The following is a 13,469-nucleotide window of genomic DNA, read 5'->3' as shown; positions in this document are numbered from 1 at the left end:
CATTTTTAAGTGCACAATTTGGTAGTGTTAGGTACATTCACATTGTTATTCATCTTTCGAAACAGAAATTCTGTCCCCATTAAACAACTGTTCCCCATTCCTCCCCCCACCCTCTGGCAACCACCGTCCCACTGTCTCCATGAATCTGACTACTAGAGGAATCTCACATGGCGGAATCACAGTCTGTCTTTTCATGACTGGTTTATTTCACTTGGTGTTATGTCCTCAAGGTTCATCTGCTTTGGCGTGTGACAGGATTTCCTACCTTTTTAAAGCTTATTAGTATTTCATCGTACGTCTGTCTACACTACATTTTGTTTATCCATTCATCCATTTTCTAAGAGTTTTATCACTTTAGGTCTTTGATCCATTTTGAGTTAATTTTGGTATATGGTGTAAGGAGATACAATTGACATATTAACATGGTGCACATTTAAGGCGGACAACATGGACAGTTGGGAAAATCGTCTAACCCAGAGCCTATTTCACAACAAAGTGTTGAATATCTCACGTAATTAACTGAACGCCGTACTTAAGGTGAAAAACAGAATGGTTGTTAAGGGTGTCGGTTGTTCACGCTTGTGACTGTGCGGCAGATTAGGAGCCAGGAGGGTACTGGGCGGGCCTGGGAGAAGATCAAAATTTGAAACGGTTTCTAATGAATATTTTATCACTTCCACACCATCGAAAAGTTGAAAAATCGTGAAGTTAAGAAAGCCTGTACTTAGTGAAACGTTGACTGAATGCATCCTGTATGTCAGGCACGGCGTTAACTCAGTTTCACACAATTCTTAAAAAGGGCCACTGCGCTCACCTTGCCCTTCTGTAAATAATTCCTTTGTCTCTCTAGCAATAAACTCTTGTTAATTTACTTCCTCAACTTCAAGCTGTACGGATGCCAAATATGAGAAACCTGGTTTTCAATGCCGCTAATAATGCATTTCGGTTGCAGTGACTTAAAAAGGAAACCCTCAAAAGTACGGCTCACGTATAACTGGAAGAACTATGGGGAGCTTTTGGCAGAGGAAACTCGCTAACACGGAAGTGAATCTCACTTTCTGTGTAGCCCCAAGCAGCAGAGCGCAGCGAAAGGTAGCCGCTTAGGGGAAGGAGATGTCGGCTCAGGCAAAGCAAACCCCTCATCCGAACGGGGCTCCCAACAGCGGAGGCTGCTGCGAATGCGAGCCCGACGCACCGGGGCACGGTGGTCACGGGACCCGCCCGGCGCCGCGGCAGACGCCCCCACCCCGAGGCCCGCCCACGGCCGCCCGGGCCCTGCGCGGCGCTGCGCTCACGGAGGCCGGCCTCTCCCTCCCTGGAAGGGGAGGCGCGAGGGGAAAGGATGCGCGTCCCGGTGGAGTCTCGCACACAGACGTGGACGCAGGTCCCGGGAGCGCGGAGCCCCCGCGGCCGCACAGCGCAAGCTCGGGACGGAGGCGCCCGGCGAGCGTGCGGGGCCGGGCGTGGGCGCGGGCGAGGTCGGGGCTGGGTCGCGGCCGGGGAAGCGCCTCCCCCCGCCGCCCACCGCCCTCGCCCCGTGACCCCGCGACCCCGTGTCTACGTCGGGAGCGCGCCAGTCCGGGGCGCCGCGCGATTGGCCGGCCGGGCGCCCGTTCCCAGAATGCAGCGCATGGCGCGTCATTGAAGAGAGACCATGATGGCGGCGGCGCTGGGGCCCCCAGAAGTGATCGCTCAGCTGGAGAACGCGGCCAAAGTTCTGATGGTGAGTGGCCGCGGCCCCGCGCCCCGCTCCCGCGGCCCCCGGCGGTGCTGCCTCGCTCGGCCTTTGCGCCCGCCGGGCTAGAGACCGGCCGGGCGCCCGGGAGCCCCAGGACTGGAAGCGGCGGCGGCGGCGTGGCGCAGGGCTCTCCCTCCGCCGCGCGCCTACCTCCGCGCTCCTGGCTGGCCTGTTTCCTCCCCTGGTTGTCCGGCGCCCCGGCCGCGCCGCGGAGTCGGGGCCCGTGGGAAGGGGTTTCCTGTGCAGCGGCCCTCCCCGCGCGGGGGCGAGGGGAGGCGGGAGCCAGGTCGGGGCGCGGGCGCCCCGCCGGGGAGTTGGTGTCGGCGGCGGAGGGGTGGTCCGTCCCGGATGCTGTTAGCAACCCTCGTCCCGCTCCTGCCTCGGCTCCTCGAGCGCTTTTTCCGACCTGCAGCGGCCGGGGCGGCCGGGGCGGCCGCAGCCGCTGCACGTGGAGGACCGGCGGCGGGGAAGGAGGGAATCTTTGGGACCAAGGTCACTGGGGCAAAACTTGGTCTAGGACTGAGCTCCCTGCGGTCGCGCGTTGAGGAGAGTTGGGTGTACGGCCCTCGTGGATTTCTTTCTCACACTGCAATACAGTGAGCAGTTTTGGTGACTAGGGTACAAGAAGTAGGTAAGGCCGAGTCAAAGAATAAAGCAAGCATTCCACGCAGGGAGTAGAAGTAAGGATTAACCATATTCAGTCACTCAATAAACTGTGTATTTGCTGGCTCAGTTTTGTTTTTGTTTTTACTACTTCCGTGTTTGTAGATGTTTTTGAAAGTTAGAGGCTCCTTGATTGCTTGAATTGACTCAGCCTTTCTAAGAATTGAATGCAGCCAGCTTTGTTACCTTTTGGCTCGATGCTTGGGTTTTGTGTTCGTGCATCACATTTAAAAATATTTGAGCTAATTACAGCGTCGTTTGTAGTTTCTTTTATGAAGTTTTGTTTTCACACACACCACCAGATCATGAAAGTTAGCTCGTGAAACTGAGAAGGCTAATAAAAAGCAGGATTTACTTATGCATTGTGAGTGAAGTTAAGTGAATCCTTTTGTCATAACACTGACTTGATAACATTTTTAGACTCTTGTAGGTTAAATCCAGAAAAGACTAGCTACTGTCCCCCTTAATATAAGGTGCTTAAAGTCTCTGACATACAGCGTTTCCTGAAATACCTGTAAAGTTTCTAGGAGCTAGGGGCTCCATTTCATTTCATTTGACTTTGGAAAGAGTATGTGACCCCCAAAACACTGCTTTAGTACTTAAATTGATAATATAAAATAAGTGCCCTTCGCTCACCTGAATGTTAGTATTCGTGCTAGTCAGTATCGCCTCTCCCCCCCAGAAGAGCTTGTTTTGTCGTCACCTGTAAGGGAGTAGCTGAGAAGAGCCGTATGAAGTCCTGTTTATTGAGTGCATTCTACACGGGGGTACTGTGCCTGGTGCTTCCCATACTTTGTTCATCCTTGCAACGGCTTTACAAGGTTGAGAGAGTTTAAGTGGCTGAATTAGGTCTAGAACTCAGGTCTGGGGCTGTAAAGCTGGGCCTCTTTCCACTCTTACCTCTCCTGCTTCCCACCACCTCTTCTCTATGTTATATAAATATATACATCCCTTTACATACTTTAATCTTTTCCAGAGCAGAAGAGTACTGAAAAAAGTGTTATTAAAATTAGGAATTCCTTTTTAGAAATGTCCACTTAAACTATTCAAAAATGTGTACCAGAAACGTGTTGCAGTAGCAGTTACTGCACGATTTCTCAGTATGAGAGCTGCATCCCATTGTATTACAGTCAGTAACAGTGACTCACATTTTATTTAGTGTGAGGCGCTATGCCAAGCACTTTACATGTATTACCTTATTTAATTCTCAATAGTTATGAGGTGGTTATTACTTTCATTTTCATGTAATAGACCACGGGACTGAAACATGTAGAAGCCAAGTAATTTACCCAAATTTTCGAGAAATGTTGTAGAGTGAGGATTCCCACTCAACTCTGTCTGTTACCAGTCTGTGGTTCTTAACCTGTAGGGTAGTGGGGCTAGGGAGCAGGTAAACTAATTCATTTGGGGATAGTTAAGAATGTTAAATCTCCTTCAGTTAACACTGGAAGATTTAAAAAAGAGTGGGTGATTTTGGCATTTATTGTCTGTGGGTCAGGTGAATGACCATCTGAGGAAATCTTGTTTGTAGAAAATTACTGTGTATTTTAGCTGTTAATATGTTTTAGGATTCAAAGTAATCAGTGATGTCTTTCACAATTATTTTTGCTTACTTTTCCTGTTTGGCAGTCCGTGTATTTCTTTAGGGAAAATCAGCACAGAGTTTTAGTGTGTAGGACCACCTCAGACTCTTTCAGTGCAGAGGGCTTAGCGAATTCACAGTGGGTAGCAGAAGGGAACGGAAGTGCATTTTGGGGTGCAGGCCTACATTTTTGGTGATAGGGTCTACATCTTTTGTCAGCCTTTCTCAGGAAACAGACCCTGAAAAATAACCTAGCTTATGTGTTCTCTCTTCCATTCTGCAGATGGGGAACCTGAGGCCCAGAGAGGTAGAAATGACTTGCCAAAGGCAGGTCACAGAGCAGATTGGTGATGAGAGTGTTCCAGGCCCCAGGTCACCAGACCTCCTTTTCAGAGCCCTTTTAAAATTTGTACTCAGCCATGCTGCTTCTTGAAGTCAGTGTATTATAAAACCATGAATACTATGTTTTATTACTTGATGGGAAGTGTCAAAGTGTTCTTGAATATTGCAGTTGCTTCATTGTGAACATCTATCTTCAGTCCCGTTTGGGTTATTGGATAAGCTGCCAACAAAGTAGTATGTTAGACCTTTAGAGTGAAAAAGATGTTTATGAATTTTAATGGGTCTCAACAGAAGACTGATTTCCCCCCCAATAGTACTAATAAGGAATATTTTCTGTAGATGGTTTTAAATACTGCTTAATCTTCTGATTCAAGATTACTTGCTAGAAAATAAATTTGAAAGTGAACAAACTGGAATGAGGAAGGGTTTTTTAAAATTAGTAGCAGTATGCAAGTGACATTATCTATCCTGAAAACATTGTATAAATGGAACATTATTTAAATATGTCCTGAAATTTTCTTTTCCAAAAAGATTCCAGTTGTTGGTTTTTGCTTAAGATACCTAACCATACATTTTGAGAGGATATGAAAACATAGCAGAGTAAGTAAAGTCAACCACACGTCTGCGCTAACGTTGCCAGCAGTGAGAGTCTGACTGAGTGAAGTTAGCAGGTTATGCTCAAGGACCTAAAAATTTGGTGTTGCTGACACATTTTATGTCGTTTAGGAATTATGCTAGTAATGCTGGAAGGTATTATTTTAAAGTGTATCAACAACACACAGTATCTAGAATAAAAAGTGAGCCTGCCTCCTTGCTGTTTCCCCACTCAGTCCCCTCCCTAAGCAGTCTGTATGAAGTTTGAATATATTATGACCTTATTTCCTGTGCTTTTACGATCTACATTGTATAGGGTTTTTTTTTTTATTTTTTGGTATAAATGGTATACTATAAATATTAACCTTGATTAAAAAAACCTTAGTGATACCTTTCTGAATAGTAAGAAATGCAAGCTGGGCAGAAGGGTGTTTTGGGGGAGTAAAAGTTCCCTAACTGTTGGCAGTCTGTTACAGAAGCCTTAAAAATCAACATTAGCTTTGGCCCCAGCGATTTCACCTCTAGCTATTTATTTGGCCTCCAGAAATACTTGCACGCATACGAAAACCTGTTGTATGTATACCTTGCTGTAGCAAAGAACGGAAATAATGTGAATCTCCAGCTGGAAGGAATTGGTTACATAAAGCACAGTATTCCATACCGTAGGGCATTAGGGAACCGTGAAGAAACGTGGATCCAACACGGATAGCGTTTTTGATGAAAAGATCTGAACGGACGTGGAAAGACACTCAAAATAAACGGGGAACAGAACATATGATTTTAGTTTTGTTTCCTAAATAAAAAAACTCTGCATATGCTTATATATGCATTAAAACAGAGTCAGAAGGTATATACTAAACTTTTAAGAGTGGCTCTCTAGGAAATGCAATTGAAAGTGGCGAAAGTCCTCAATTTCTGTTTTTAATAAAGTAGTTTGAATGTTTTTTCTGCAGATTTCTTTAATCACTGCTTGTAAAGCATAACCAGGCTAGCAAATGAAAGGAAAAGAAAGTCTTGAGAAAGAGCTGTTAGGAAATCGGTACACTTTATCCTGAAGCAGAGACAGGGATTTACTCTCAGGCCACACTCTATTCATTGGTAATTGTGGGGATATGCCAGACTAGGGGCTTTCAAAATTTAGGAGGTGCATAATGAGTCTCAGGGTGACTGTGAAAACTGCAGACTCCTGCCTCAACTCTAAAGGTTCCGTTTCTTAGGCCTGTCTCCTTCTGCCCTCTCACTTCAGGGGCTCCCTCAGTGGGGCACTGAGCCCTCAGCCTGCTTGCTGGCCCCTCCTCGAGTTTTAGCCATAAGGCTGTTTCTTTTTACTGTCTTTTGTCTTCCATCCAGGCTCCATGTAACATGAAAATGTGGTATCTCTTGTTTCAAAAAGAAGGGAAAAGTGCCATTAGAGCTTCTAAAATATAAAGCTTTTTCCTTTAAAAGTGTCTTATTATTTATAAAACACAGTAGGAGTAATAGTGCTTTGAGTAACAATACACATAGGTTGTAGAAGAATAATGTGTTATTTTATAATATACAATAAATAATATTTTATGTGGTATCTTGATTGGTCATAAGATAACTTTGGCATGTTTTTCTGCAAATCTATTAGGCCATCAAAAGTTTCGCTTTTGGCAGTTTCATTTTCCATCAGTATAATTGAAAGTGATGTCTGTTGCTTTCAACAAATGCAAGATTGCAAATATATTTTAAATGAAAGTAGATTTATTCAGGGAGCTACACACTCCATAGATAGAGTGTGGGCCCAAGAAAGGTGCCTACACTTAAGTTTTGGCAGTTTTTTATTTTAAGTAGGATCCTTCTGCTAATGCAACTGTTACTAGAGCTCTTACACTTTATAGGCTGTGACAGTGTGGTGATACATTTCTGTGAACAGTTGTCCCTTGGTATCAGCACGGGATTGGTTCTAGGACCCCCCCACCCCCATCCGACCAGAATCCACAGATGCTCACGTCCCTTGTATAAAATGGTGGTGTTCGCATATAACCTACACACACCCTCCCTTATACTTTAAATTATCTCTAGATTGCGTGTAACACCTAGTACAATGTGAATACTACATAAATACTTGCCAGTGCAAGGCAAATTCAGGTTTTGCATTTTGAAACTTTCTGGAATTTTTTCCCCAAGTACTTTGATTTGTGGTGGTTTGAATTCATGGATGTAGAACAGAGGGCCAGCTTTTCCTATTTACAGATGTAAACTTTGGTACATTTAGAGCCGATTATTCTTGCAGAACATTTTTTTCTATTAACTCTTCATAGAAGTCAATGTGACGTGTGCTTGACTTTAATTTTAGGTGTAGGTTTATCAATATTTTAACATTTCCTGTGACAGTTCTTAGTTACTTGTAGATGTCATACAAGGAACCAAAAGTTTAATTATTTGTATGTAATTAAAAGTACTTCTGCATTCTTCCATTGTATCTTCAATTAAAAAAAAGTAAAATTGTCTTCTCATTAATAAATGGTTCATCCAGGGCTTTAGTTAAAATAGAATTTTTTCCCCTCAACATTGCTAATTTTTAGAGAAATGCAAATCAAAACTACAAAGAAGTATCACCTCACGTTGGTCAGAATGGCCACATAAAAAAGTCTACAAATAATAAATGCTGGTGAGGGTGTGGAGTAAAAGGAACGTTCCTATGCTATTGGTGTGAATGCAAATTGGTGCAGCCACTAAGGAGGTTCCTTATAAAACTAAAAAGGGTTACCATGTGATGCAGCAATCCTACTCGTGGGCATATATCTGGAGGGAACTCCAATTTGAAAAGATACATGCACCCCAGTGTTCATAGCAGCACTATTTACAACAGCCAAGACATGGAAGCAACCTAAACGTCCATGGACAGATGATGGGATAAAGAAGACGTTTTTATATTTTGTACGTGCGTGCGCGCGCGCGCGCACACACACACAGGAATATTACTCAGCCATAAAAAAGAATGAGATAATGCCATTTGCAGCAACATGGATGGACCCAGAGATTATCATACTAAGTGAAGTAAATCAGAGAAAAACAAATATCATATGATAACACTTATATGTGGAATCTAAAAAAATAATACAAATGAACTTATTTACAAAACAGAAACAGACCCACAGACATAGAAAGCAAACTTACGGTAACCAGAGGGGAAAGGGGGTGGGAAGGGATAAACTAGGAGTTTGGGATTAGCAGATACAAACTACTACATAATAAGACAGATAAACAACAAGGATTTACTGTAGAGCACAAGGAACTATATTCAGTGTCTTGTAACCAACTATAATGGAAAAGAATCTGAAAAAGAATATATATCTATATCAGAATCACTGTGCTGTACACCAGAAACTAACACAACATTGTAAATCAACTATACTTCAATTTAAAAAAACAGTGCTCTTTTCCATTGAATGCGACAGTCTTTGAATTTAATTTCTAAGCCTGTAGTTTTGCTTTGCTGTAGCAGTTTTGAAAAGCAGAGATCCTTTGAAAAGTAAAATTCTGGAGAGTTGTGTTAACTCCCTGAAATGCTTTATTGCAGTGTCCATGTGTACATTTTTGTTTTGTAATTTACTGAAAAAGTTCCTGCCTGTGTTCCTGTCCTAGTGCTCAGGCTGGAGAGTTAGTGTTTGTGCAGGTGCCTCAGGGACAGGCCCTGGGGATGGACAGGCAAGCCGGCCTCCCCCCGGGGTCCTGGTGCTGCTGCCAGTGGGGGCCCAGCTCCCACCCCAGACTGCTTGGAGGCGTGTGTGTGTGTGGGCCTGGCTAGGGCCTGTCTTCATAGCCCCCACGCATGCTCCATTGTCTCACTGGGCTCCACTTACAAAATACAGGTTCAGAGCTAAAACTATGACAAATTTCAGGGTGATGACCAGAGTATTACACTAAGCCCGGGGACTTTTTGAGAGTTGAGCCCTGTGTTCCCGAATTGGTCACACTGCTGCAGCTGGCCTCGGGCTGCCGCAGCCTGGGCACTGGCCTGTCACATTTGATGTGCTGCCTCCTTCCTGGACCTTATGTGCGTGTGTCCCCTCAGCTGCGGACACCCTTCTCCTTCTTTTGCCTAGTTAATGGTTAAGGTTTTAGATCTCATTGTAGTTGTTTACTTTGTCAAAGTTCTGACCATGCTGAACTACACTAAATTCTTTTCTCATAGCACCCTTTGGTTTAGTAACGTTATTACATCTGCAGTTTTATGCTGTTAATTTAATTATATGATTGACTCCTCCACTGGGTTGTAAACTCCATGGGCACAGAGATTCTGTTTGGTTTTGCTTGTCGTTGGCTCACTGTTGTGTCTGAAGCAGCTAGTACATCGCCTGCATGCAGTGAGCCTTTGATTGTAATCTGTGGCTGGGAACTCGTGAATGGACTGCTGCAGGGCAGGCGTGTGGGGCGGGGGGGTTCTGGAGGCGGGCTGCCCAGGTTCCAACCTGGGTTCCTCGCTGCGCGGCCTTGGACAGGCTTGATGTCCAGCTTCCGAGGACCCTTCTCCTGTGGCTTTTCCTCTGCATCTGCCACACCCTCCCTCTCTCCCTGCCTCCCTTCCTGTCCTGATCCTGTCACAGAACCTTTTGGACGCTGTTCCCTCTGCCTAGAATGCTCTTCCTCACCCTCACCTGATCCTTTGGGGCTCCCCATAGTCACATTCTCTGGAAGGGTTTCCTTAGCTTCCCTGCCCTGTCCTCAGATCACTGAGCAGTTCTTTCACAGCACCTGCCGCACCTGAAACTTTACGTTTATTTGTGTGATGAATGAATGAATGAACGTTGGTCTCCCTCACTAGATTCTAACGTGTTGGTTTAAGGACCTTTTTTGCACGTAATAGTTGCTTGGTAGTATTTGTTGAATGAATAAATGGGGAAGGGCCTAGAGAATTAGGCAGGGCTGGGTTATCTAAGGCCTTACTGGTCATAATAAGTAGCTTGGATTCGCCCCACAGTGGGATGAGTTGCTCTGTGGTTTGGGTATGTGGCTGACAGCGGTGTGCGCATCCACCTGAGGGAGGCAGGGTGTGAGGTAGGAGGACCTGTTAGGAGGCTAGGAGGTTGTCTGCAGAGGTGATGGGGTTCTGGACTAAGTTAGAGTTGGAAGGGAATTTATTAATGTTCTTAAAAATGTTTTTAATGCCGAAGTAACTCTACTGGTGAATATATATTTGGGGGCAGCTGGGGAGTACCCCAAAACAGCTTATGTAAAATTTCTCAGCGTTTATCTTAATAAGTTAATAGAAATTTTATTCTAGTCCATAATTTATTCATGTTTTAATACAAAAGTATTTGACTTCAGTCTTTGAATAAGATTAATAACTTCAGAAATCTGGTCTGTCTGTATTTTGTGGTTTTGTGGCAGGGATCAGAGAACTAATTAGAAAACAACTGTAGTATGACAGTGACCTAATCAGATGAGATGTTAGAAAAATCACCCCGTTGCTGGATTAGGCAGCACACATGGAGTGTTACTGAAATGTAGGAACTGAGCAGCGTGTAATACAGAGGGTCTGGATCCAGACTGGAGTCTTCTTGGCTCCACCCCGTGACGAGCTGTGGGACATTCGACAAGTCACTCAACCTCTGCGTGTCTGTTTCTTCATCTCTAAAATAGGAAAATAATAATTTTCAGGGAGTTAATGTGAAGGTTCAGTGATTTCATTTACATTAAAAGGCAAGTGTTTGGTGCTCGGTGCATAGTAAGTGCTCTAAGTGTTATAGTTATTTTGCATTTTAGTGTATCGACACATGAATCAAGGTAACCTTATAATTGGCACTGAGTGAACATTTATTGAGTTAAATTTCTTCTTGAGTAGTGTCTTCCATGTCGGCCCTCTCCAATAGGGTCCCCAGTAGCCTCATGTGGGTATTGAGCCCTTGAAATGTGGCTACTGCGAAGGAGAACTGAATTATTTTACTTTAATTAATCAAAAAGTTCATGTCAGGATAGAGCTGCCATGCTGGACAGTGGAGGTCTGGGCTGTAGCTGCATCTCCTCGTCCTCATCTTCTGCTTTGGAAATACTGATTCCAGGTTTCTGTTGTTCCTTCTGCTTGTTGCACCTGCACTGTCAGCGCAGTGCTGATTGTGGGAATTAAGTGTACCTTAGTACGTTTTACTTTCTTGCTCTGATTCTTTTTCTTGCTTTAGAATCATCAGAACACAATGCTTTTGAAAACACTGATGACACATAACATCGATGATAGAAGATGGCCATATTTTTTACTTCGTAATGTAAATCATTTTCATTTTAGATTTATAGACATCAATTAGAGTATTCAAGACAGTGAGTTTATCATCTTTGTACACACACCTGCCTTTAGCATTTGTCCACCTGTGAACTGTATCAAGCAAATTTTCTACATAGATTTCATAAAAGAGTAGAGAATACTGTCACATACCCTTTCAGCAGAACAGGCTGGTTCAGGTCTTGGCACAGAATATCGGGTAAAGTAATTCCTGTGTGATGACTGACCGGGTGAGAGTACTCTGTTTCCTTCTTGTCTTTGGAAGTACATTGCTCATTCACTGATCCTTTTTTATTTTTTTTAAAGCTTCAGTTTTTTTGTTTTTGTTTTTTTGGAGGGGGTAGGTAATTAGGTCTGTTTTTTAAATTATTTTTTTAATGGAGGTACTGGGGATTGAACCCAGAACCTCATGCATGCTGAGCATGTGCTCCACTGCTGAGCTATACCCTCCCCTCTCATTGATTCTGGAGTTTGAGAAAATTCACCTAGGGCAGGGTTTCTCGCCCTTGTCGCTGTGGGCATTTTGGGCTGGGCTTTGCGTTGTAGGATGTTCCACAGCACCCCTCCCCTTTATCTGTTAGTTGCCAATAGCACCCCCAGTTGTGGCAACCAAAGATGTCTCCAGACATTGCTGGCTGTCCCCTCGGGCACAAAATTGCCTCAGTTGAAAACCTCTCATTGAAAATGGCATCAACTGAAGACTCAGGGTCTGAGATTACACTTGTATGATCAGTTTTATCATTGTGACTGAGTCTGCGCGTTAGAACCTTCTGCAGGGACAGGAATGCTCTGTATGTGTGTTGTCCATGTGATAGCCGCTAACCACACGTGGCTGTTAAGCACTTAACAATGTGGCTAGTGCAGCTGAGGAGCCAAATTTTTTATTTAATTATAACAAACTTAAATAACTAAAATGGACCAGTGGCTACTGTTTTGGACAGTACAGGTTTAGTGTACTGCTGCGTATCTTTTTTGTTTGTTTGTTTATTGAAGTATAGTCAATTTACAATGTGTCAATTTCTAGTGTACAGCACAATGCTTCAGTCATACATGAATATACATATATTCATTTTCATATTGCTGTGTATCTTTTTGCATTCATTTTCTGATTTACCTCTTAATTGTAAAATGTCTTTCCTTAACTTTTTTCTCTGTCATTATGGGTGGAAAATGAAAAATTCTAAATTCTCACCACTATTCAGTGAAACCTAAAACAAACAAAAAAACCAACAAAAAAAACCCCTACAAAGATGGTGTTTCCAGATTTCTTTTGTATCTTCTTGAAAGATCATGTTGAAGTTTGAGCAGCGTAGCAGAAATAATTGAGGATAATGTAATCGTGCTGGTTTGTTTTTATTTTGCTATTGCATTACTTCTCTAGGTGATTTCATCATTTAAAAATTTTGTTATTTTACTTTTTTCTTAGCATAGTTGGGGATAACTGCTGAGTTCTGATGAAATAATCCTGAGAATGTTGAAGTAGCAAGATGTTTCACAATATAAAAAAAATCTGATCACTCAGATCTTACTGTATTTCTTAGGTGTATAAAAGAGTCCAATGGATCCATGGGTGACTTCAAGTTAGAGTGAGTTTTATTCAATTTTTTAAAAGTAAAATTTCTCCTTATTCTTTGGGAGAACTCTAAGGAAAAAAATCATAAAATATCAAGCATTGCAATTAGTTAAAACTGCTTAAAAAAAGAAAAAACTCCAAAAATTGAGTTCAGTGGACCCTGATGGCATACTGACAGCTACTGACAATGTAAGGTAATGCCTTTATTCTCTCTTCGTTGGGTTTGATGTTTGCTCTGGGTTTTTTTTGGTAAATTCTTATCAGGTTAAGGAAGTCTGCTAAAAGTTTAGTCGTGCATCTTAATTTATTAAACATATTTCTGCTTTTTGTGATAATGTAATCTTTCCTTTAATATGTTAATGTGGTGAAAGATGTTGGTTGATTATTCTGGTGTTAACCCAGTTTCCCTTGTTTGGGTGAACTAACTTGGGCACAGTGTACATTCTTACCTTAATTTAAGGGAAATCCCACTGTTGGATTGGCATGTGAACTGTCTGTTGATGAGTGAAACCGGCCTAGATGTGTCTTTCCTTGCAGTGTCCTCATCTGGTTTTGCCATTGGCACGTTTATGACGATGTGCTGGCCTCCCAAAATGGGCTGAGGAGTGTCCCCTCTTTTGTATGCTCTTGAAATTTGTGTAGGATTGGAACTATTTATTCCCTCCTGTTTGGTAAAATCACTGGTAAAATCTTCTGGGTCAGTGGGTTTAAAAGAAAAACTATTTTAAGT

At 43.1% G+C, this 13,469-nt stretch overlaps 1 protein-coding gene across 4 annotated transcripts in view; it reads left to right on the top strand.

Moving 5' to 3' along the window:
- Positions 1 to 13,469, top strand: part of XPO4 (exportin 4) — a 102,773-nt gene that overhangs the window by 5,134 nt on the left and 84,170 nt on the right. Inside the window, exon 1 of one of the 4 annotated variants that reach the window (XM_074377879.1) lies at positions 636 to 1,723. The exons of 1 other annotated variant lie outside the window; for it this stretch is intronic. In XM_074377879.1, the coding sequence (XP_074233980.1) occupies positions 1,655 to 1,723 (69 nt within the window). In that variant the 5' untranslated portion in view covers positions 636 to 1,654. Of the gene's footprint in view, positions 1 to 635; positions 1,724 to 13,469 lie in introns of those variants that run through there. 2 more of the 4 variants (XM_074377880.1, XM_074377882.1) reach the window with 2 other exon arrangements.

Source organism: Camelus bactrianus, chromosome 14 (genome assembly GCF_048773025.1).
Source record: "Camelus bactrianus isolate YW-2024 breed Bactrian camel chromosome 14, ASM4877302v1, whole genome shotgun sequence".
NCBI classification, from domain to species: domain Eukaryota; kingdom Metazoa; phylum Chordata; class Mammalia; order Artiodactyla; family Camelidae; genus Camelus; species Camelus bactrianus.
This window is presented reverse-complemented; position numbering and strand designations above follow the sequence as displayed.